The sequence below is a fragment of the Engystomops pustulosus genome, chromosome 10 (assembly GCF_040894005.1).
Source record: "Engystomops pustulosus chromosome 10, aEngPut4.maternal, whole genome shotgun sequence".
NCBI classification, from domain to species: Eukaryota; Metazoa; Chordata; class Amphibia; order Anura; family Leptodactylidae; genus Engystomops; species Engystomops pustulosus.
Genome location: NC_092420.1, coordinates 45,948,330 through 45,972,332, shown reverse-complemented (window position 1 = coordinate 45,972,332; position 24,003 = coordinate 45,948,330). Strand labels below are relative to the sequence as shown.

The 24,003-nt window shown below is 43.3% G+C and overlaps 1 protein-coding gene across 1 annotated transcript; it reads right to left on the bottom strand.

Annotated features, from left to right (window-relative positions):
- Positions 1 to 14,243: 14,243 nt before the first annotated feature.
- Positions 14,244 to 23,617, bottom strand: PLPP6 (phospholipid phosphatase 6). The gene is made up of 3 exons (XM_072128664.1): positions 23,280 to 23,617; positions 20,622 to 21,082; positions 14,244 to 19,474 (listed from the first exon to the last, which is right to left on the bottom strand). Exons 2-3 carry the CDS (start codon positions 21,055 to 21,057, stop codon positions 19,113 to 19,115), a joined length of 798 nt encoding a protein of 265 aa, XP_071984765.1. The 5' UTR covers positions 21,058 to 21,082; positions 23,280 to 23,617; the 3' UTR covers positions 14,244 to 19,112.
- Positions 23,618 to 24,003: the final 386 nt, after the last annotated feature.

The following is a 24,003-nucleotide window of genomic DNA, read 5'->3' as shown; positions in this document are numbered from 1 at the left end:
AGTGTAGTAGCGTTCTTATAAGTTTAGGATATGGCGGGTGAGGGGAATGTAAACAGATGCGTAAGAAGCGCTGAAATAATATCCGTAAATGGTAAAAGTTTGCCAGTGTATTTTGTGGATAACACAGCAGGGTGGCGACAAGGTTAACAACTTTGATGTGGAATCCATGAAAACAACCCAAATTTCGGCCTGACACACCTCGTTTGATAAAGGGACGATGTATGGAGGCAGCTATATAAACGACTTTTGGAGGTAGCAATGGAGACAACGTGTGGAGGCTGCTATGGAGACAATTCAATTTGGATAGTGCCTGTATGTGGCAGTCCAAAAACGTTTTCAAACCAGAGGAGCAGGTAGGTGGCCCTCCAGAAAAATGGAATAGATTGAGTGCCTGTATGTGGCAGTCCAAAAAAGTTTTCAAACCAGAGGAGCAGGTAGGTGGCCCTCCAGAAAAATGGAATAGATTGAGTGCCTGTATGTGGCAGTCCAAAAAAGTTTTCAAACCAGAGGAGCAGGTAGGTGGCCCTCCAGAAAAATGGAATAGATTGAGTGCCTGTATGTGGCAGTCCAAAAAATTGTTTAAAACAGAGGACCGGGTCGGTGGCCCTCCAGAAAAATTAAATGCATAAAGTACTATAGGTAGAGCCAGTGGGCCCTGTCAAAAAATAGCCAGTTTCCTCTGCTTTACTGTACAAAGAGCAGGAGAAGGAGGAAAATGAGGAGGAGGAGGAGGAGTGGATAAATTATTTAGGTTGAGCTTCCTTCACCTGCTGGAGATTGGAAATTAGGAGAAATCCATGCTTTATTCATCTTGATAAGCGTCAGCCTGTCAGCGCTGTCAGTCGACAGGCGTGTACGCTTATCGGTGATGATGCCACCAGCTGCACTGAAAACCCGCTCGGACAAGACGCTAGCGGCAGGGCAGGCAAGAACCTCCAAGGCGTACAGCGCCAGTTCGTGCCACATGTCCAGCTTTGAAACCCAGTAGTTGTAGGGAGCTGTGTGATCATTTAGGACGATGGTATGGTCAGCTACGTACTCCCTCACCATCTTTCTGTAAAGATCAGCCCTACTCTGCCGAGACTGGGGACAGGTGACAGTGTCTTGCTGGGGTGACATAAAGCTGGCAAAAGCCTTGTAAAGCGTACCCTTGCCAGTGCTGGACAAGCTGCCTGCTCGCCTACTCTCCCTCGCTACTTGTCCCGCAGCACTACGCACTCTGCCGCTAGCGCTGTCAGAAGGGAAATACTGTTTCAGCTTGTGCACCAGGGCCTGCTGGTATTCATGCATTCTCACACTCCTTTCCTCTCCAGGGATGAGAGTGGAAAGATTTTGCTTGTACCGTGGGTCCAGGAGAGTGAACACCCAGTAATCGGTGCTGGAATAAATTCTTTGAGCGCGAGGGTCACGGGATAGGCAGCCTAGCATGAAATCTGCCATATGCGCCAGAGTACCAACGCGTAAGAATTCGCTCCCCTCACTGGCCTGACTGTCCATTTCCTCCTCCTCCAACTCCTCCAATTCCTCTTCTTCTGCCCATACACGCTCAACAGTGAAGGACTCAACAATGGTCCCCTCTTGTGTCTCGCCAACATTCTCCTCCTCTTCCTCCTCCACCTCCACCTCCTCCGATATGCGCTGAGAAACAGACCTAAGGGTGCTTTGGCTATCAACAAGGGAATCTTCTTCCCCCGTCTCTTGTGAGGAGCGCAAAGCTTCCGACTTCATGCTGACTAGAGAGTTTTTCAACAGGCCAAGCAGCGGGATGGTGAGGCTGATGATGGCGGCATCGCCACTGACCATCTGTGTTGACTCCTCAAAGTTACTCAGCACCTGACAGATATCAGACATCCACGTCCACTCCTCATTGTAGACTTGAGGAAGCTGACTGACCTGACTACCAGTTCTGGTGGAAGTTGACATCTGGCAGTCTACAATCGCTCGGCGCTGCTGGTAAACTCTGGATAACATGGTCAGTGTTGAATTCCACCTCGTGGGCACGTCGCACAACAGTCGGTGAGCGGGCAGTTGGAGGCGGCGCTGCGCTGCCCTGAGAGTGGCAGCATCTGTGCTGGACTTCCTGAAATGCGCACAGATGCGGCGCACCTTCGTGAGCAAATCAGACAGATTGGGGTATGTCTTGAGGAAACGCTGAACTATCAGATTTAACACATGGGCCAGGCATGGCACATGTGTCAGTCTGCCGAGTTGCAGAGCCGCCACCAGGTTACGGCCGTTGTCACACACAACCATGCCTGGCTTCAGGTTCAGCGGTGCCAGCCACAGATCAGTCTGCGCCGTGATGCCCTGTAATAGTTCTTGGGCGGTGTGCCTTTTATCGCCTAGGCTCAGCAGTTTGAGCACCGCCTGCTGTCGCTTAGCGACGGCACTGCTGCTGTGCCTAGAGCTACCGACTGATGGCGCCATGCCCACGGATGGTCGTTCGGAGGAGGAGGTGGAGGAGGGGTGGGAGGAGGAGGAGGCATAGTAGGCCTCAAACACCTGGACCGAGGTAGGCCCCGCAATCCTCGGCGTCGGCAGTATATGACCAGCCGCAGGGTCACACTCGGTCCCAGCCTCCACCAAGTTAACCCAATGTGCCGTCAGAGATATATAGTGGCCCTGCCCGGCAGCACTCGTCCACGTGTCCGTGGTCAGGTGGACCTTGTCAGAAACGGCGTTGGTCAGGGCACGGATTATGTTGTCTGACACGTGCTGGTGCAGGGCTGGGACGGCACATCGGGAAAAGTAGTGGCGGCTGGGGACCGAATACCGAGGGGCGGCCGCCGCCATGAGGCTGCGAAAGGCCTCGGTCTCTACTAGCCTATAGGGCAGCATCTCCAGGCTTAGCAATCTGGAGATGTGCACATTAAGGGCTTGGGCGTGTGGGTGGGTTGCACTATATTTGCGTTTCCGCTCCAGCGTCTGGGGTATGGAGAGCTGAACGCTGGTGGATGCTGTGGAGGATCGTGGAGGCGACGATGGGGTTTTTGTGGCAGGGTCCTGGGCAGGGGGCTGACTATCAGCTGACACAGGGGAAGGAGCAGTGGTGTGCACGGCCGGAGGTGAACGCGCTTGTTGCCACTGAGTGGGGTGTTTAGCATTCATATGCCTGCGCATACTGGTGGTAGTTAAGCTAGTAGTGGTGGAACCCCTGCTGATCCTGGTTTGGCAAATGTGGCACACCACAGTCCGTCGGTCATCCGGTGTTTCCTTAAAGAACCTCCAGACTTCTGAAAATCTAGCCCTCGCCGCAGGAGCCCTTGCCACGGGAGCTTCACTAGTTGACACATTTGGCGCTGATGCACCAGCTCTGGCCCTGCCTCTCCGTCTGGCCCCACCACTGCCTCTTCCAACCTGTTCTGGTCGAGGACTCTCCTCCGTCTCGGAAGCACTGTGTTCACCCGGCCTCTCAACCCAGCTTGGGTCTGTCACCTCATCATCCTCCGATCCCTCAGTCTGCTCCCCCCTCGGACTTCCTGCCCTGACAACAACTTCCCCACTGTCTGACAACCGTGTCTCCTCATCGTCGGACACCTCTTTACACACTTCTTCCAGTACATCAACAAGGTCATCATCACCCACAGACTGCGACTGGTGGAAAACCTGGGCATCGGAAAATTGCTCATCAGCAACCGGACAAGTGGTTTGTGACTGTGGGAATGGTCCAGAAAACAGTTCCTCAGAGTATGCCGGTTCAAATGGCAAATTTTGCTGGGAGGGGGCAGACTGGGGGGGAGGAGGCTGAGGTGCAGGAGCTGGAGGAGTGCCGATTTCGGTGACATGGGTGGACTGCGTGGAAGACTGACTGGTGGACAAATTGCTCGAAGCATTGTCGGCAATCCACGACATCACCTGTTCGCACTGTTCTGGCCTCAACAGTGCTCTACCACGATTCCCAGTAACTTCAGACATGAACCTAGGGAGTGTAGCTCTGCGGCGTTCCCCTGCTCCCTCATAAGCAGGTGGTGTCTCACCCCGCCCAGGACCACGGCCTCTGACCCCTGCAGTAGTTGGACGCCCACGTCCCCGCCCTCGTCCTCTACCCCTAGTCCTCGGGTTAAACATTTTGAAAATGAGAGTTATAACTTGAATTTTTTTTTTAACTTTTTTTTTTTTTTTTTGTGTTTTTTAGTTTTTAAAACCAAACGATGCTATCCTATTGCTATGGCTATTTTATAGCCAAGTATGAAAGCACACTGCTATGCCAGATGAGATGACGCTGAGTTATGAAAAAAATAAACGTAAAATAAAAAAGGAAATGGCAGACTGTGCCTAATTGAAATACAACCCCGGGCCCTAATAAATTTTCCCACTTCGGTCTTTGCGATGGATATGTGCGTCACTAAAACACAGTGGTCGCAAGTCTGACTCCAAATTGCTCACAATTTACTAGTAGATGCACTGCAACAACTACAGCCACCAGCAGATCAACCAGAAATCAAATATATATAACGCTACTGTAGGCGTAATTAAGCCGTTTGTATTCTCCTATGGCTATTTTCTAGCCAAGTATTACAGCACACTACTATGCCAGATGAGATGACGCTGAGTTATGAAAAAAATAAACGTAAAATAAAAAAGGAAATGGCAGACTGTGCCTAATTGAAATACAACCCCGGGCCCTAATAAATTTTCCCACTTCGGTCTTTGCGATGGATATGTGCGTCACTAAAACACAGTGGTCGCAAGTCTGACTCCAAATTGCTCACAATTTACTAGTAGATGCACTGCAACAACTACAGCCACCAGCAGATCAACCAGAAAACAAATATATATAACGCTACTGTAGGCGTAATTAAGCCGTTTGTATTCTCCTATGGCTATTTTCTAGCCAAGTATGAAAGCACACTACTATGCCAGATGAGATGACGCTGAGTTATTAAAACAATAAACGTAAAATAAAAAGAAACTGGCAGACTGTGCCTAATTCTACTCAAACCCCTAATAAATTTTCCCACTTTGGTGTTTGAGGTGGATATGTGTGTCACTAAGAGCTAAACACAACGGTAGCAAGTCCCCCTGCTAATTCCTCACAATATGGTACTAGCTGCAAATAAAAAAAAAAAAAAATTATAACGTTATTGTAGCCCTAAGAAGGGCTGTTGGGTTCTTTTAGAATCACTCCTGCCTAATAGTAAGCTAATAGAACACCCTAACGCTTTCCCTGACCAGCAGCAGCTCTCTCCCTAGCGGCATCCAGACAGAGAATGATCCGAGCAGCGCGGGCAGCGGCTAGTCTATCCCAGGGTCACCTGATCTGGCCAGCCAACCACTGCTATCTACGTGTAAGGGTACCACGTCATGCTGGGTGGAGTGCAGAGTCTCCTGGCTTGTGATTGGCTCTGTTTCTGGCCGCCAAAAAGCAAAACGGCGGGAGCTGCCATTTTCTCGAGCGGGCGAAATACTCGTCCGAGCAACGAGCAGTTACGAGTACACTAATGCTCGATCGAGCATCAAGCTCGGACGAGTATGTTCGCTCATCTCTAATAGAGACACATGGTCATCAATTTACCATTCTCAATATTTATGCCTTAAACCAAAACCAAGTGCTCTTCCTGTCCGTTTATTGGATAATATATTGCCCTTGATGAAGGGATTGTTGATAATGGGTGGTGACCTTAAAGGGGTTGTCCGGGTTTTGAAAAAAAAAACTATATGTGGCCGAGAGCGGGCTGCCTAAAACAATAAAGATGTACTTACCTTCCGGTGCCCTCCGGTATCCAGCGCTGCTGTCGCTCCGGTCCGGGCGCCATGTAAACAAACATGGCCGCCGGTGCAGCGCTGCATTCAGCTTCCGGACGGCCGTGGCCAGGTACGCCTATCCGTCCCTATACACAGCATTGTGTATGGGGGCCGGAAGGTTGTCGGGTCCGGCCGGAAGCTGAATGCAGCTTCCGGAGGGCACCGGAAGGTAAGTACATCTTTATTGTTTTAGGCAGCCCGCTCCCGGCCACATATAGTTTTTTTTCAAAACTCGGACAACCCCTTTAATTTACTTTAGAACCCACACTTGATAATTCCTCAGGCAAATCTACCCTAACCCTAGTTACAAACGGTCCTCTGTAAATTATTAGATTACTTTACTTTATCCTTAGGCTACAATAAACAGCTATAACAGTTATCACAGGTGTCTTCAATTAAGCTTTATTATTAATCCGGGTTCTTATGAGAACCCAACATTTTTAAAATTCAATTGTCACAGAGTCCAAAAAGAATCTGCCTGGGCTTACATTGATAAAATATACAGTTCCGACTTACATACAAATTCAACTTAAGAACAAACCTGTACGTCACCCAGGGACGGCCTGTATTTTATATTCTGTTCACAGAACATTTTAAAGTTCCCTTACGCACCTAAAACTATGTGACATGTGGCGAATGCAACACCCCATGGGTAGAGATTATTGGGGGACATGTATCATTATTTCTGCTAGTCAAATTGTCTAATTTTTCCGACTTTCGTGGTTTTTGCGACTTTTTACTCGTTTTTCATGTACGTCTTGGTCTGCACCTAGTGCAGAGTGCCTTATGTATCTTTGTTTTCCAGATGTTCTGTGCAACTTTTCACTTATCACTTTTTTGTCTTATTTTTGTGACTTTTGTGACTCTCGTGACTTTTGTGACCTTGCACCTGGTCCAGCGCAAGTGCAAAGGAAGGATTTTTTTCATGGACCCCATTTTAACATGTAAATTGGAATTATTTCACATGCTTTAACCGGTTAAGGACAGGCCCTTTCCTGTTTTTTCATTTCCATTTTCACTCCCCACTTTCAAAAATCTATAATTTTTCTATTTTTACACGCAAAGAGCTGTGTGATGGCTTGTTTTCTGTGTAACAAATTGCACTTCATAATGATGGTATTGAATATTCTACGCCATGTACTGGGAAGCAGGAAAATAATTCCAAATGCAGTGAAAATGGTGAAAAAACGCATTTGCGCCGTTTTCTTGTGGGCTTGGATTCTACAACTTTTACATGTGCGTCACAAATGACATGTCTACTTTGTTCTTTGGGTCGGTGCGATCACTGTGATAACACATTTATAAAGGTTTTATAATGTTTTCATACATTTACAAAAATTAAAACCTCCTGTACCAAAAAAATTTCTTTGATTTTGCCATCTTCTTGCGCTAATAACTTTTTTATACTTTGTTGTACGGAGCTGTGGGTGGTGTAATGTTTTGCAGTATGGCAGTATATAGGGATTTTCCTCCTCATTCATTACAATGTGCTGATAGAACATTGTAATGAAGGGGTTAAAACAAGACAGCCTCGAGTCTTCGGAAGATTCGAGGCTGTCATGGCGATGGATCGCCGCTCCCCGATGATGTCACAGGGAGCGACAATCCTAGGCAAGCTTTGCTGGCAGCGATCGCTGGGATAACACCCGCGATTGGTGCTAGCAACGGCCATGATTGCAATATATTTGTGTCAATATGCAGCAAAGACTTACGGGCTATGGAGAGGGCTCAGCCCGGGACCCGCGGTCGTGAAACGGTTAAAGTTTAACATTTTGCACAGTAACCTGTTTTTTGAAAATTCAGAAATTTTTACATTTCTTTTTAATTTATTCGTTACTTCTGAGGGTGCAGTCACACAACCCGTTTAACACATGCATTTAAAAATGCAGTGCAACAGCTGAAATTTGCCTAATTAAATGTCTGTTAACACTTCCGTTAACACGTATTACTTCCATTTTTGGTCCATTGGAAGACCCTTAAAGGCTCCAAACGAGCTGTGCTCACTAAAGGGGTTCACCGGACCCTGGGGTCATTGTTTAATATCTAGTCTGTGGGTTTACGCACACACAGTCTTTTCGCTTGCAAAATAGTATCGTTATAAAATCCTGTCCTTTTCCTCCCAAGATGGGGCAACCTCAGGACTTCAAGTCCCATGATGCATTGCGCACTACCCATGAGCAGTTCCTGCAGGAGCTAAGCCCTTAGTTACTAGAGGCCTTTAACATTGTCTCGCTAAAGTGTCCCTTTCCCCTATAAGGCACCACAGCCAACATTGCAGTCATCCCCAAACTAGGGGTGCCACCTCTCCCCGCTCTTATACGTTTTAGTCATGGAACATCTTCTGATATCCTGATATTAAAGGGGTGCAGGTAGCATGGGGTGGAGTGCTCAGCCCTTGCTGATAATCTCTTGGTCTATATTACTGACCGTGAATCCTCACTACCAATATTGATGTCTAAACTGCATCACTTTAGTCAATGATTAACTCCGAGGTTAATGTCTCAGACTGCCCTCTCATGTCCAACTTCCCCTTTGCCTGGCCTCTGGGAGGCAATAAGTATCTTGGGGGTTAAAATTTCCAAAGATCTGCAATAACAGTTTCCAGATAATTTCACCCCCCTTCTAGCCAGATTCATGTCTGACCTAACAACCTGGCGTCGCAAGGCCTGCCTCCCTTTCTGTATCTCCTGCAGACTATCCCAATCCTCATTACTTCCTCTTTCTGGCAACAGGTTACAAAGTGCTATGACCCTTGTAACTGGGCCCCTGGCCGTCTCAGGATTAAGTGTGAAGTTTTAACTTGCACTAAGTCCATGAGAGGAGTTGGGTTACCTGACTGTTGCCTATATTACTCAGCGACGGCCCACTCACGTGTGTTAGACTTCTTTCAGAATAGGACTCCTAAATTGTATGATTCTCTGGCCCAGGCCATTTGTGCCAGGGCTCTCTCCACACTCTCGTCCCCGTCTACCCGTGTCTCAATCGCCCTCTCGTTCACTACGGAACTCATGCTCTGAACGTTAAGAGAAGCAAGTAAGCACTATTCTCCAATAGATCCCTTGGGTCTTTTAGCCCCCATTCCCACCAGGGAATGTCTCGAGACTTGTTTCTGTATGGCGACTGGGATAGTCCCCTCAGGCTCTCACAAGTTCTCACTGGCAATACGGTCCAACCCTTACTTCTCTTAATATCAAACGATCTACTGCTCACCTCCTTCACTATAACCAGCTTAAACACTTTCACAACTCGCTGAAACCTTACTCGCACCTATCCCATATTTGACAGATTTTGAACAAATGCATTTGGCTTGCACTCCCACTCCTCACAGCCTTTCTTTGGTTTATAAAATGTTAACCGCCCCTCACTCAGTGGCACCCCACCATACTGTAAATCTGGGAACCTGGGAATCAGTCACAGTGTTACTCTCTCTCCCAGAGGTCCGTTATTGCCATCAGGAATCAGGAGACAAGTTACAAAATCCTCTCCTGGAGGTACAGAGTTCCCTCTCTTGTACATAGATGGTACCACACAGTCTATGATGTCTGTTGGCAATGCAGAGCTATGGTGGGAACCATTGTATACATATGATGGGCATGCCCTTATTTACATACATTCTGGTCTACGGTACTTAACTCTATTCATAATATAACAGGAGTGATGATTTCCAACTCCACTGAAGCAGCCCTCCTGTTTCTGTTTGACATGCTGGCCCCAAAATGTAAGAAATCTTATGCCCTTCACCTCCTACAAGCAGCAAAAACAGTCATCACAATGGAGTGAAAATCTGACAGTAAGACAATAAAAAGTGAAAGTTATAGATTTTTGAAGGTGGTGAGCAGAAAATTAGAGAAAAAAGGCTGCGTTCTTAAGGGGTTAATGTTCTATGGAGTGGCCTGGGAAAAACAGAAGAAACACAAAAGTCACTGATCCAGGAAACAAAAATTACACAAACTAAAATGCACTTTATTTAGAGTTTGATAACATAACCCTAAAATAGTTTAAAAAAAAAAAAACACATTAAAGTGGAATTTTCCACAAATAATGCTGTATACCAAAAAAGCTTTATAGAGATATCTCAAACATAATATCTAACAAGTATGGGTATGGTGTGCCAAATGGGGTCTGCAAACCCATGGCTTTACCAGATTAGGTAGGTATGATGCTACTGTATCTACATTTCGGTGACTGACGGTCATAGAATAATTTAGGCTTCCCTATGTCTACACTGAAAATCATATTGAATTTAAAATTTTACAATAAAATTTGTACTCAAGATAAAAATGGGATGGTGTTAGGGTAACACAAGGGTTTTAGGAGACCTACAGCTGCTGTTATCATGATGTTGTTCAGCAGTCTCTAGCTCTAGGGCTTTAGCTAGCTTTTATAAATACGCTGACTCAGAGAACAGATCGACCTGTTGGAAACTATTACATGAGAAAAAGCAGAGATATAATTATAGAAGGAAAGGCACTTTACAAAATTTTTTCACATTGATAGCATATTTATATATTTAATATTTCACAATAGTTTAACCCGTTCACAATAACTGACATTGGATGTACACGAAAAGTCTCCAACCTTCATCAGAGATGCAGGCAGTGTTATACAGCACATCTCCACCTACAGCTTATGTTATTGGAGATGACGCTCATTATAGCAGCTCAATGCCTCAGCTGCATTGCAATATAGTGACCATAACATATGTGATGAAGTGGCCTGGGTTTTTGTTAAAGCTTCATGGCCTGTTGGGTTTTATAACAAGCCATTAGTAAGGAGGAAAGCGCAGTACTTGAATAACAGGTAAGTCCGGAGTCAGCTGTGAGTTAATCCATAGCCCCTCCTAGCTTGAAATATCCAGTCATAGAAGCCAGGTTTTTTTTAATTTGCACTTACAATCAAGGAATATTTAAACAAGGACTGTTTACATTAAAGGGAATGTATTATATAACCAATTTTGTTGCCAGGGAATAGAAAATGGCAGTGCAGTAGATATTGTGGTGTGTATGCAAAAAGTGATGCAATCTGCTAAGGAAAACTGTGGACGAGTACGATTAAGTGGGCATGGTTGAAGGCCAGTCCCGTGGTGCTCATAAATGGCAGTTTATGATGAATACCACCACTTGCTCCCTAGAAACAGAATGCATTCAGTCTTACCTCTCTATGTACAAGAGAATTCAGGATTTCTCTATCACATCATAGGCATCCACACGGTAGCTCCCGTGTGTAACCTTCTGTAACCCCCCATAAACAACTCCTCCTGCTTCTGCATTTCTGCTTTTTACTTCCCTCTTTGCAGAAGCCATATCATTTAGAGAGTCATAGGAGGGCTTGTTATCTGGGGGACAAATTGTACTTTCTAGTGACACCATTTTATACTTTGTTCATTGTACAGGGCAGCTTCCATATGTGGTAGAATTGCCAAATAAACACAGTTCCTCCACTTTCCTATGCTCTTTGTTTTTACATTTTGCTCATTTTGGCTTGTGCTTCTAAGCGGCTTGTGAACATAAGTGGAGTTTAACCCCTTAAGGACGCAGGGTTTTTTCACTCATTTCTCGCTCTCCACCTTCAAAAATCCATAACATTTTCATTTTTACGTGTACTGACCTGTGTGAGGGCTTATTTTGTGCGTAACAAATTTTACTTTCCCGTAATGTTATTTATTTTAACATGCCGTGTACTGCGAAGCTGAAAAAAAATTCCAAATGTGGAAAAATTGAAAAAATTCACGTCACGTTCTTGTGGGCTCAGTTTTTACGACTTTGACTGTGCACTCAAAATAACACCTCAGCTTTATTCTTTGGTTCGGTGCGATCGCGGTGATACCAAATTTATATAGGTTTTATTGTGTTTTAATACATTTTCAAAAATTAAACGAATGTGTACAAAAAAGAAAAAAAAATTTTGCCATCTTCTGAAGCTAATAACTTTTTCATACTTTGGCGCACGGAGCTGTGTGAGGTGTCATTTTCTGCAAAATGAGCCGACATTTTCATTGCTAACATTTTGAGGTCTGTGCGACATTTTGATCATTTTTTATTCCATTTTTTATGTGATGTAAAAAGGCGTAAAAGTCGCATTTCGGACATTTGGGCGCCATTTCCCGTCTCGGAGTTCACTGCCGGCCGTAACCGTTTTTATATTTTGATAGATCGGGCATTTTGGGACGCGGCGATACCTAATGTGATTTTTACTGTTTATTATGTTTTATATCAGTTCTAGGGAAAGGGGGGTGATTTGAATTTTTTATATTTTATTAATTTTTTTTTTTAACTTTTTTTTTTTTCGCTATTTTTTAGACCATCTAGGGTACATTAACCCTAGATGGTCAGATCGCTGCTACCATATACTGCAATACTTCTGTATTGCAATATATGGCATTTTTGCAGCACATTCATTACAATGAGCCACTGGCTCATTGTCAAATGAAGACCCGAGGCTACCATGGCAACCGAACGACGCCCCCCAATGACGTTCGGGGGCGCGGCGATCGTAACAAAGATGGCGCCGCCCGTATGCCGCCGTCTTTTAAATGCCGCTGGCAACGGAGGGGTTAATAGCAATATGCAAAAACCCCCACCTTTGTATGAAGAGGGCCCTCTTCATACACTCCCTATACCTCTGCGCTGTAGCTCTACGGCGCAGAGGTATAGGGAGTGTATGAAGAGGGCTCACGGGGTTAAGGGGTTAAACAAGTGGATATTGTTTGTGCCAAGAGCGAATCTGTGGTTTGGGTGATTGTGCACTTTTCTGAGTGACACAATTCAAATGCAGGCAGTCCCTGGGTTACATACAAGATAGGGTCTGTAGGTTTGTTCTTAAGTTGAATTTGTATGTAAGTTGGAACTGTATATTTTATCATTGTGATCCCAGCCAGAACTTTTTTGGTCTCTGTGACAATTGGATTTTAAAAATGTTGGGTTGTCATAAAAATCAATATTAACACTAAAGCTTCATTAAAGACACATTTGATAACTGTTACAGCTGATCATTGTAGCCTAGGACTAAAGTACAATAAATTTCCAATATCCAGAGGTCCGTTTGTAACTAGGGGTCGTATGTAAGTCGAGTGTTCTTAAGTAGGGGACCGCCTGTAGTTTTTTTTCCCCTTTTTTGCTTAGTCTGTTAATGGGGAGGAGGCATTAGTTTGCACAGGTGATAAATTAAGGGATAGCAACTCAGTTTTGAGCTTGCTCATTTTGGCTTGTGTTTCTGAGTGGCTTGTGAACATAAGTGCAGTTTAAACAAGCGGAGGTCAAAAAAGAGGATTCCGCAGAACTGTAAGTAATCTTCATTCTATGTCTTGGATTTATGCAATCCTCACAGTTTTGTAACTAGGATATGGCTAGTAAGATTGGTTGTATGCTCCAGTGCACACTCTGCAGTATGTATACACTGCTGGAGCAGGAGTCCCAGGGTGAAAACCGCTGCGACAGATGTGCCCATATTTTTCTCCTGGAAGCTTCAGTAAGATCTGGAGGAAGATATTGCATGTGTGCAAGCAATAGACAATCTTGAGAAGAGACGAGACAATCACGGAGCAAGCAATAAGTGGGATAGAAGTGAATGATGATTCAAGGGGTATTCTCATCTGGGCACCCACATTCAGTTTCATTAATGTGCCATATGAAAACATTTCTTCAATTGGATGTTATTAAAAAAAAAATGTTCCTGTGTGAAGATAATTTCTCATAAATGTAGTCATGTAGTCCCTTAGAAACGAGATAGCTTCCTCGCATACGACCACCTCTGATGGATTGAGTGCACAAAGAAACAAAAAGTTATTGTATATAAAATGTCCGGTAATTACTACATGTCCCACAGTCGTCCTGTGGTAACGATTGCCGAATCCTGGTGGTCCGGCAGGACTCTATAGCGCAAGTCTGGCCACCCCTGCCAGAGTGTGACGTGGTCGTATCTGAGGAAGCTATCTCGTTTCTAAGGGACAACATGACTACATTTATGAGAAATTATCTTCACACAGGAACATTTTTTTAATTAACATCCAATTGAAGAAATGTTTACATAAGGCAAATGAATGTAATTAAATGTAAGCGCCAAGATGGGAATACCCCTTTAGGTAAGCCAGGGGGACCAGGTAGGTAACCGGGGTACTGTAATTAGAGGGGATAGAAAGGGGTCCAAGAAAAGGACTCCGAATCTGAACACCCAAGCAAAATTGTGCAATGATGTAAGGATGTCGGATGTTCATAGGCTGCAGGATGACTTGAACAAACTGAGTGTTTGGTCATCCACTTGGCAAAGGAGGTTCAATGTGGATAAATGTAAGGCGATGCACCTGGGCGCTAATAATCCATATGCCATTCGGCATATATTGAAGGTCGAATTCCTGGGATCCATCGGGCTCATGCCTCCCGATGTATCTGATGGGGAATGGGGGGGAGCTTGTGCTGGCATACCATTCTAGAAAGCTGGGCAAAAGTCCTGATCTCCCCCAATGCCTATGCTGTAATAATAAAAGCATAAAACAGGCAACATACGATCCACCAATCATACCTTTATTAAAAATAAAATGACAACTCAATATCACAGTAATTACTAAAAAAATAAAAATAAGAAAACATAGGAATAAGGAAGATAACTAGAAAAGCATGTTCAAATAATTCTCTAAAATGTAGGTATAATAAGTTATTTTATGGATATGTCACAGGTTAGGAAATAGCAGCAGAAGTCCAATTCCTTTCTGGGCACACAGAAGGATTACATTTTCAAGTATTAATATATAATGGAAATACACATACCATGGATTAACAATTTTTCTGGACAGATAATGAAAATAATTTAGTTATTACACAGACTCACCAATATACTAATACAATGTAAACTTCTCTGGTACAGCAAAATAACTTCCCCCAAATTTTAATTTTATGAACACCGTGAAAAAAGCACTTAATTATGACAAACAGATCAAGTGTCAAGAAACAACACAAATAGTATTTAGACTGGTCCTCTCTAATTTTAATTGTTATTGTAGAATGATAATGTGACTGTAAAGCTTTAAGAAATCAAAAGGGGTTGCCAAAAAAATAAATAAATAATAAAAGCTCCCCTCTAAAAGAGAGCCTGAGCCAGCACAGGTCACACTGATCAGACCCTCCAGACTCTGCTTTTAAGTAACTCCATGAATTCGTTTTTTGTCAGACAGGCTCTGCTAAAGGTTTTTTAGGTTTTGCATGTATTGTGTATTATCTTTCTTTTTAGTCTATAAGAGTTATAGTCTTTAGAATTATCATTGTCAATATTTTAAAACCTCTACAGTTATGTTGGCGGAGCCAAGTGCAGGGAGCATAAATTTATCCTAGTTACAGTGTCCAATAGGATCTCTGCAGGCTGTTACTGGCTCCACTGATATGACAGTAGAGATCTTCAAATATTGATTACCCGGGGAAAAAAAATTTCTGCAGAAAATAAGCCCTCACACAGCTCTGTAGATTTTTTTTTAAGGTGGGGAGTGAAAAAATAAGCAAAAAAAGGCTGTCCTTAAGGGGTTAAAAAATATCTTTCCTCTAAGTCAGGGGTCAGGAACCTTTTTGGCTGAGAGAGCCATAAGCGCCAAATATTTTAAAATATAATTCTGCGAGAGCCGTACAATATGTTTAAAGAGTCACTGACAGAACAATCGCTCCAGCAGTCATTAGGACAACAAGGAGTGTTCCTCCCCCATGTACTAAGCCACAACTGGAGCAAAACAATGGTAATTCCCTTTAAAATAAAAAAATAGATAATTTACATTTGCACTTGTGATGCATGACATCTCGTCCAGCACTCTTCCTTCTTCTGCGCACGCCTGAAAGCTGGCATCTCTCATCAGGTGGGAAGAAGCCAGATCCAGTCATGCCCATTAAAAAGAAGAAGCCAGAGTCCTGGACAAGGTGTGCTGCATCACAAGCTCCAATGTAAATTATCTAGTTTTTATTTTACTGCACACACGGTACAATACCTGCGACACACTGACAGTGCACACACGGTACAATACCTGCCACACACTGACAGTGCACACACGGTACAATACCTGCCACACACTGACAGTGCACACACGGTACAATACCTGCCACACACTGACAGTGCACACACGGTACAATACCTGCCACACACTGACAGTGCACACACGGTACAATACCTGCCACACACTGACAGTGCACACACGGTACAATACCTGCCACACACGGTACAATACCTGCGACACACTGACAGTGCGCACACGGTACAATACCTGCGACACACTGACAGTGCGCACACGGTACAATACCTGCGACACACTGACAGTGCGCACACGGTACAATACCTGCGACACACTGACAGTGCGCACACGGTACAATACATGCGACACACTGACAGTGCACACACGGTACAATACATGTGACACACTGACAGTGCACACACGGTACAATACCTGCGACACACTGACAGTGCGCACACGGTACAATACATGTGACACACTGACAGTGCACACACGGTACAATACATGTGACACACTGACAGTGCACACACGGTACTATACATGTCACACACTGCACACACGGTACTATACATGTCACACACTGCACACACAGTACAATACATGTCACACACTGACAGTGCACACACAGTACAATACATGTCACACACTGACAGTGCACACACAGTACAATACATGTCACACACTGACAGTGCACACACAGTACAATGCATGTCACACACTGACAGTGCACACACAGTACAATGCATGTCACACACTGGCAGTTACTTCTACACACTTACATCTTCAGAATAGACCCCAAATCCCCCAGGATATCAGTGCAGGGGTCTGTACAGAGGCTGCATAGGAAGCTCAGTGTCTGCTCTCTGAGCTGGATCCCGGCAGACATGAGCTTCAGCCCCTCCTCTCTCCTCACACAGTGAGCAGCAGGAGGCAGACCTCGTGGTCATGTGACCGGAGCAACAACTATGTACACAATTACTGGCTCCGGTCACATGACCATCCATCGGCCATCAGTGTCTACCAGGACTGAGGGAGGAGAGAAGCCCCGAGCGCATTTATACACTCGGGGGCTTTTTTAAATGAGTACATTTTTTAAATTCGATCTCTGGATGCGGCCCTGGTCGCGAGCCAGATGCTGCCATCAAAAGAGCCACATCTCGCGAGCCATAGGTTCCCGACCCCTGCTCTAAGTGATGACCCAACAGTAGGCAGTTGCTCAGCACCTTTGTCACATGGGATATGTTAAGTCAAACATTTACACTTGTTTCATTTTATCATATAGCTGCTTTACTTTCTTTTTCAGACAAAATACAAGACACAAGATTTCCATTACAATTGTTGCTGCAGAATAACAGAATATTGCATATAGCAATCAGAAGGCAGCTTCAAAAATCTATAACTTTTTTATTTTCCCATGTACAGAGCTGAGTGATGGCTTATTTTCTGTGTAATAAATTACACTTCAAAATGGTGGTATTTAATATTCCACGCCGTGTACTGGTAAGCGGGAAAAAAATTCCAAATGCAGTGAAATAAGTAAAAAAAGCATTTGTGCCGTATTCTTGTGGGCTTGGATTTTACGGATTTCACTGTATTCCCCAAATGACATGTCTACTTTATTCATTGGGTCAGTACGATTACAGGGATACCAAATTTGTGCAGGTTTTATAATGTTTTCACACATTTAAAAAAATTAAAACCTCCTGTACAAATTTTTTTGGGGGATTTTGCTGTCTTCTGGGGCCAATAAATTTTGTATACTTTAGTATACAGAGCTTTGGGAGGTGTCGTTTTTTTGCGGATTTGATGAATTTTACAATGTTATCATTTTAAGGACTGTGCGACCTTTTGATCACTTTTTATAGAATTAAATTTTTTTTTTTAATGGCAAAAAAGTGCCATTCTCGACTTTGGGCGTGATTTTCCATTATGGGGTTAAACGCAGTGAAAAAACGTTATATTTTTTAGAGATCGGGCATTTTCGGACGCGGCAATACCTAATATGTTAATGATTTTTAATGTTTATTTAGATTTATATCAGGGGGTGATTTGAGTTTTTAGGTTTTTTATTATAATTTTTTTATTTTTACTATTTTTCTGACTCCCTAGGGTACTTTAACCTTAAGTTGTCTGTACGATCCTATCATATACTGTCAGTATATTATGTTCTCTAAGATGGGCAGTGAAACACACATGAAATGTGGGACAGGAAAAAGCAAAATATAATCTGTGACTAAGTGTCTATATTTATATATGGAACAACGTTCTGTGACTGAAAGTTTGTGATTGCATAGATTACTAAAAGCCTATTTATAAAGCACTGCAATTTATCTTCTATTATAATGCCTCTCTGGGTAACATAGTATAGAGACATGCCTGCTATTCTACTAGTAAAACGGCAGCATAACCCCATCACAGACTTGTTATGACAGATCCATGAACGCAAATGTGAGCTTAGATATCCACTCAGTAAACTTATTGTGCTGCAAATGCCTTTCCATGTACAGAAACTCAAGATACAGATACTAAAATTGGAGATTAGAGAGGGAAAAAAAGGATTTAAAAAAATAATTTCTTTGACACCATGATAAGGCTTTTTTCACTTATGTATTTGATTTTAATATTTGTAAAAAATATAGCTATAAATTTATGTTCCAAATAAAAAGTGTTTGTCCATCTCAGTATGTATGCTTTAAGGCCGACCGGCTGATTGGCAAAGTTCAAGATATGCTGGTGTAAAGGAAGCAGTGGCATTGTGACATGACTCCACTGATGTGCAGATAAACTTTATCCAGACAGAAGACTTATTCTAAACTTGAAAACTTTTTTGCATGCTTGAAGAGAAGATATATACTCCAATGTCCATGAAAAATGAATTTCAACAACAGAGTATTAAGTTTCAATGACCCCAAATCTTAGTGTAAGAAAACCGAAGAAAAACAGAGCATTTTACATGGAGAAAAACATCTGAACTAACTGCTGTTTAACAAAATTACAGTATGAAAGCTACAGGTTCAGATGGTGTGTGTGTGTGTATTTAAAAAATTTCCAAACACAAAGATTGTGCTAAAATGTTCCCAAATCTACCATCTGAAGAAATGGTAGAACAAAGCGTTGTGGTTTTCGTTTAACACTTGTTTGTTTTCCATGTTTAATGCAGCAGAAGACGGAATGTTGGATTGAAGTGCAATGATGTTTACAGCCAGTGTTGCCTACTAATTTGTTCCTATAACAACTAGTGTAATTTTTTGCCTCATTTCTGCAATTAGTTGACCTCTTGGACTTAAAGCTGGAGGTCCATGTATAAAAAGCTTCAAGATGTGGTGGGCAATCATATCCAAATGATAAAACAGGTAGGGTTATCCCTCCACTTTCTATCATTACTTCATATTTTGAATAGGGCAGGTAAAGTATTTGGTGACAGCCAGAAATATTCCACTAAACTATACTGCATATGCCCCATGAAATAGCCAAATAACACATCAGTCACATTGTGCCTACCCAACATGACTCTAGACAAACTAACCACAATAGCCCAAAGCATCACCAGGATCCTAACTGGTACAGCCAGTACCAGATGATTTAGCATAAAACGGGAAACCATTGCTGCTCTTGTGGCGTGACCTGACGGGAAGGAATACTTGTCCACTGAGAATGTAGCAAACATGTCCATACGGTTCTGTGTAGGCCTACGACGCTTCACTATTCCTTTCACAATTCCCACCAGAATGATATCCAATAGTAGTGCTGCCGAAACAAAAAATAGCACATTAGAAAAGTAATGGACTACAAATGATAAGTTCTGAATTATAGGGAAATAGTTTTGGTTTTTCCACATTTTAAAAGCATTGACCTTTTGGATATATTCACACAGAAACCAACAAGATCTACTGTGGATTTGTCACAATATTTTAAATGTGATTCTTGTAAAAGACATATGTGGATTTCACATTGCAAGAGATGTAGCATGAGGTGAAAGCATTTAATAAAATTTGTAATAAGGAATGCACCAACAAACAGGCAGCCACACTTTATGTACTCAAGTCTAGTGATAGGGCATCACTAATATACAAGAAGTGAGAAGAAAAAGGCATAGACTGGCACTACATATAATAGATTTAGAAAATCCCAGGGTGTATAGGAGTATAAGCCTAGGGTGAAAACTTCAACAACTACTCTTTAATAAGATGTCCAGCAGAGACTCAGTTTAAAAAAATAATTGTCCAAAAGTGTCCCCTTTAAAAAACTATTGGCCAGCGGTGCCCCCTGTTACGATAAAATAATGAACTTAGTACTCACCTCTAGCGTCCTCTTCTCTCCGCGGCTCTTCTTCTCCCGTCATCTTCCATCTAAACGGCAGTGCGAGCAGAGGTACGTATATGGTCTCTGCCCTCATGCACACAGGACGCCGCATGTGCGTGAATGCGGGCAGAGAGCATGGAAGTGCTGCCGCTGTGTTGCCGGGGCTGAACGCCTAAGGTGAGTACTAATTTTATATACGGTAATAAAATGAAGACTAATAAATCAGTACATCTAAAATACTCTATACAAAATAACTGAAAAGTTACAAAAAGCATCTGATCTAATTATGACTTATTAACCAAATATGCTTTGGTTCATGGTGATGTAATATATTTGATTTTACAGTGTGTTTGGTACACTTAGCTCAGTGTCTGAAATAGTCTGCTCATGATACTTGATATCATGGATTAGGAGGAATAAAAAATCTATTAAATGTAATGCCAGTCTTTACGCCTTGTTATTCTCTGTGGGATTTAGTAAAAATTACCCACTTTTGTGCAAATATAATGAGTAAACTTATGAAGCAAACCTTTCCACTTTATTAAGCGAAGGCAATGGAAACCTGACAAAACAGAAGTGTAATGTACGTTACCAAAGAGCAGGTTGAGTATAACCTCGCGGCCAGCATAGCTGTCGGTTCTGTAGAGACAATAGATGGTTCCAGCAATCCAAGGTATGCCATGGCCAGAAATTTCCACCAACTTCATCATAGGACGAGCGCTGCCCCATGAAGATCCTTCTCTTGCACAGACTCCCATTTTTTTAGACAACCATAAATCTACAGCCAATAATGACCTTAGTGCAATTCCCAGAAAAGATGGATTTAATTTCATACAGTCTTCTTCTGGAAGCTGCTGCTGAGAAGATGAGGAGTCCTTGCGGTGAACTGGACTATCTGATGGCCGATGCCTTGCTGATGCTTGGTCCGATGCACCAGTTTTGTTAGTCATAAGTGACATAAACTCAAACCTTCCATTGGCATTAGGACTTCCTGAGTTGGCTGCTCTTGTTACCCGTGGACTTGGCATCTTTGCAGGTTATACTGTAGTGGATCTGTACAAAGAATAAATGGATTTATATAATGCAGAGTTAAATTTGTAGGACATAAATAGAAAGGATTCTCCATACTGCCTTCTCTATACACCATATAAAATCAAAGCATCTTGTCTCCGGAAAAACATCCAGGCCTCTCTTGAACATGTACATAGAATCCGTCATAACAACCTCCTGCGGCAGAGAGTTCAATATTCAAATGAAAGGCAGAAGGAAAGTTAAGACTCATCCTGCTCCACCCAACTCCCTGTTCCTGACAGAGAGATGGAATTTAAGACAAAGAGGCACAGTGGGTGACGCCATTAGGAAGGACTGAAGGTGTTGGGAAACGGGAAGATCTATATATATATATATATATATATATATATATATATATATATACATGCAAATGGCAGCATGTTGAGAACCTGGAAAGGCTAAAGCTCTCAAAGAAGGAAAAGGTACAAATAATTGCAAACATTGTCCAATGGAAGAGATTTATTAAAAACTGTAATTTACGTATCAGGCAATTGGCTCAAGCAGGAGCTGTGAAATTCACAGCCATGTGTATGAGCCTGTAGAGGAAAATGAGGATGTGTGCTAACTTTAGAAAATATGGCTAGGACACATCCTCACCTCCTTGCTGTGTGATTTAAGGAGGTAATAGACCATGGATAACAAATATAAGAAGTAAGTGTCCCTGTTTCATCATGCTTGATTTAATGGTAAATTTCCTTTAAAGGGGTTCTCCGGGGACAAAGATTGACCTCACTATACCTTATCTCCCCTCAGTTATCACTTTACTAATTCAGTGTCATTAAAGCGCTACGGAATTTGATGGCGCTATATAAATAAAGATTATTATTAAATCTTCTGCCCCCTTTTCATGAAATCAAAGTCATTCCTGTGCACTGCCAGCTCCTGCTACACTTACAGTTTCCATAGAAACGACCTGTATACTGTCTCTGCTCTCTGGTCTGACATGTGCAGTCAGCTCCTTGTTCCCTGCTGTGGGGGTGTGGCTGCACGTTCCTCTGTATGAAGAAGCTGTGCTGACCAGGGGGATTGTGGGAGATGTAGTCTTTTAGCAGAAGGGGGGCAGCCATCTTGGAGTTATGCAGCTGCAGCAGTGAGCTGTGAAATGACAAGTGAAGGAAATGAAAGTATACAGCCCAGTGTGGTGAGGTAAGGGTGTGCAACTATAATATATGCAAAAGAACTGGTTAGTTAAAAAAAAAAAAGTACATATAGTGACCGGAGAACCCCTTTAAAGCAATAAGCTTACCTCATTGATGCCTTGTAGATACCTTCTCAACAATATTTGGTCTCCCAACAGCTGCCTATAACTGGCCAACTTACTGAAGTTTTTTATCATGTAACTGTTAACCATACAATATTAGCTTTACTTTTCTTCTGCAAGTCACCAGGACAATCTGGTGAAACGCATCCAGGGAAACGCATGTGATTGATAACCCATGCATTTATCTGGAAACGCATATGCAATCGGCCCGAGCCCCGTCTTTGTGCACTAGCGTCACGTTAAGAACGCCACGCTAGCGGAATGTGTGAACGCGCCCCAAGGGTACAGTTTAGTTTTTTTAGATGCAGTTTTTTGAAGCCAAAGGCTGGTGCCACGCGTAGCGCTTTGTCTGCGCTTGCAAACGCAGGCTTAATACACATGTATTTCACCCTGGCTTAAAACGGGGAGACTGGGAGGGGGGCAGGGGGGTGAAGCTTCACACATAGCAGTGATGGGAGAGACTAGAGCCCCTTACAGTTAACAAATCAATTGGGGCTTTGAGCTGGCCACAGTTTGTATGGGCAGTCCACAGGCACCCAACATAGTTGTTTGCATGAGGCCTTAGGATGCTGTGTTCAGTAAACTCTATGACAACTTGGGGGTTAAAAGAAGGTGCAACATCCAGAACCAACCACCACCATTGCTGCAGGTGCTTGGCTGTCAGCATCCTGGCACACAAGTATTGAGGAGTATAACAGGGCACACACTATACCCCACTCCATTCACACTGATACACAGCTTAGGGTGCTGGAAACTGATGTCAGAGCCCCTGTTCCCCCATATCCAGAAGTCAGGTGACAAATGCTTCTAGCTGGGATATCCTTTAAAGCATGCGAGAATGGAGATTCAGCGCCTACATGAACTAGATGAAACATACACATAAAGAGCGCTGTGCTACATGTTTACATATACACTGACCTCAGGACAAACACCTGTGCCGCAATCCAGACACTACTTCCGGCAAGAGAGACGCTATTTCCTAATGGCTGGAGGACCTGCGATGACGTCATGGCCATGTGACCACAAGACTCTTGGGCGGGAGGAGCGAGTCCAATGTTTGCAGGACAGTAGGTGAGGCTCTTTCAGAGAGCGAGGGTTGTTTTATAGAGGAGAACAGGCTGCGGGAAATGAAGGGGTTACGGGGGTACTGGAGGAGAAGGGAGGTTGTGCGAGAGAAAAGGACACTGTGGTGGAAGCGGTGCTCTCTGGTCTTACATGTGCAGTCAGCTCCTTGTTCCCTGCTGTGGGGGTGTGGCTGCACGTTCCTCTGTATGAAGAAGCTGTGCTGACCAGGGGGATTGTGGGAGATGTAGTCTTTTAGCAGAAGGGGGGCAGCCATCTTGGAGTTATGCAGCTGCAGCAGTGAGCTGTGAAATGACAAGTGAAGGAAATGAATGTGCAGATGGGGATACAGGTCATGTGAATAGAAGACATGAGGGGACATGTGAAGCCAGTCTGAGATAGCAAGAGTGGGAGTCTTCATTAGTGTATTTTACAATGATTGCATTTACAATTGTATTTTGTGCTTCATAGTAAGTATATACTTGATGAAATTATCTTAGGATACAGCTGTTTTAGTCACATAGGACTACATAATGACCTTGACATTTAGTATATTGTGTCCTCCAGTGTATATAGGTAG

Coding starts and splice junctions, on each gene's coding strand:
- PLPP6 (XM_072128664.1), bottom strand. CDS start 21,057: ATGCCAAGTCCACGGGTAACAAGAGCAGCCAACTCAGGAAGTCCTAAT. Junction 19,475..20,621: donor TATACTCAACCTGCTCTTTG/GTAACGTACATT, acceptor TTGTTTCGGCAG/CACTACTATTGGATATCATT.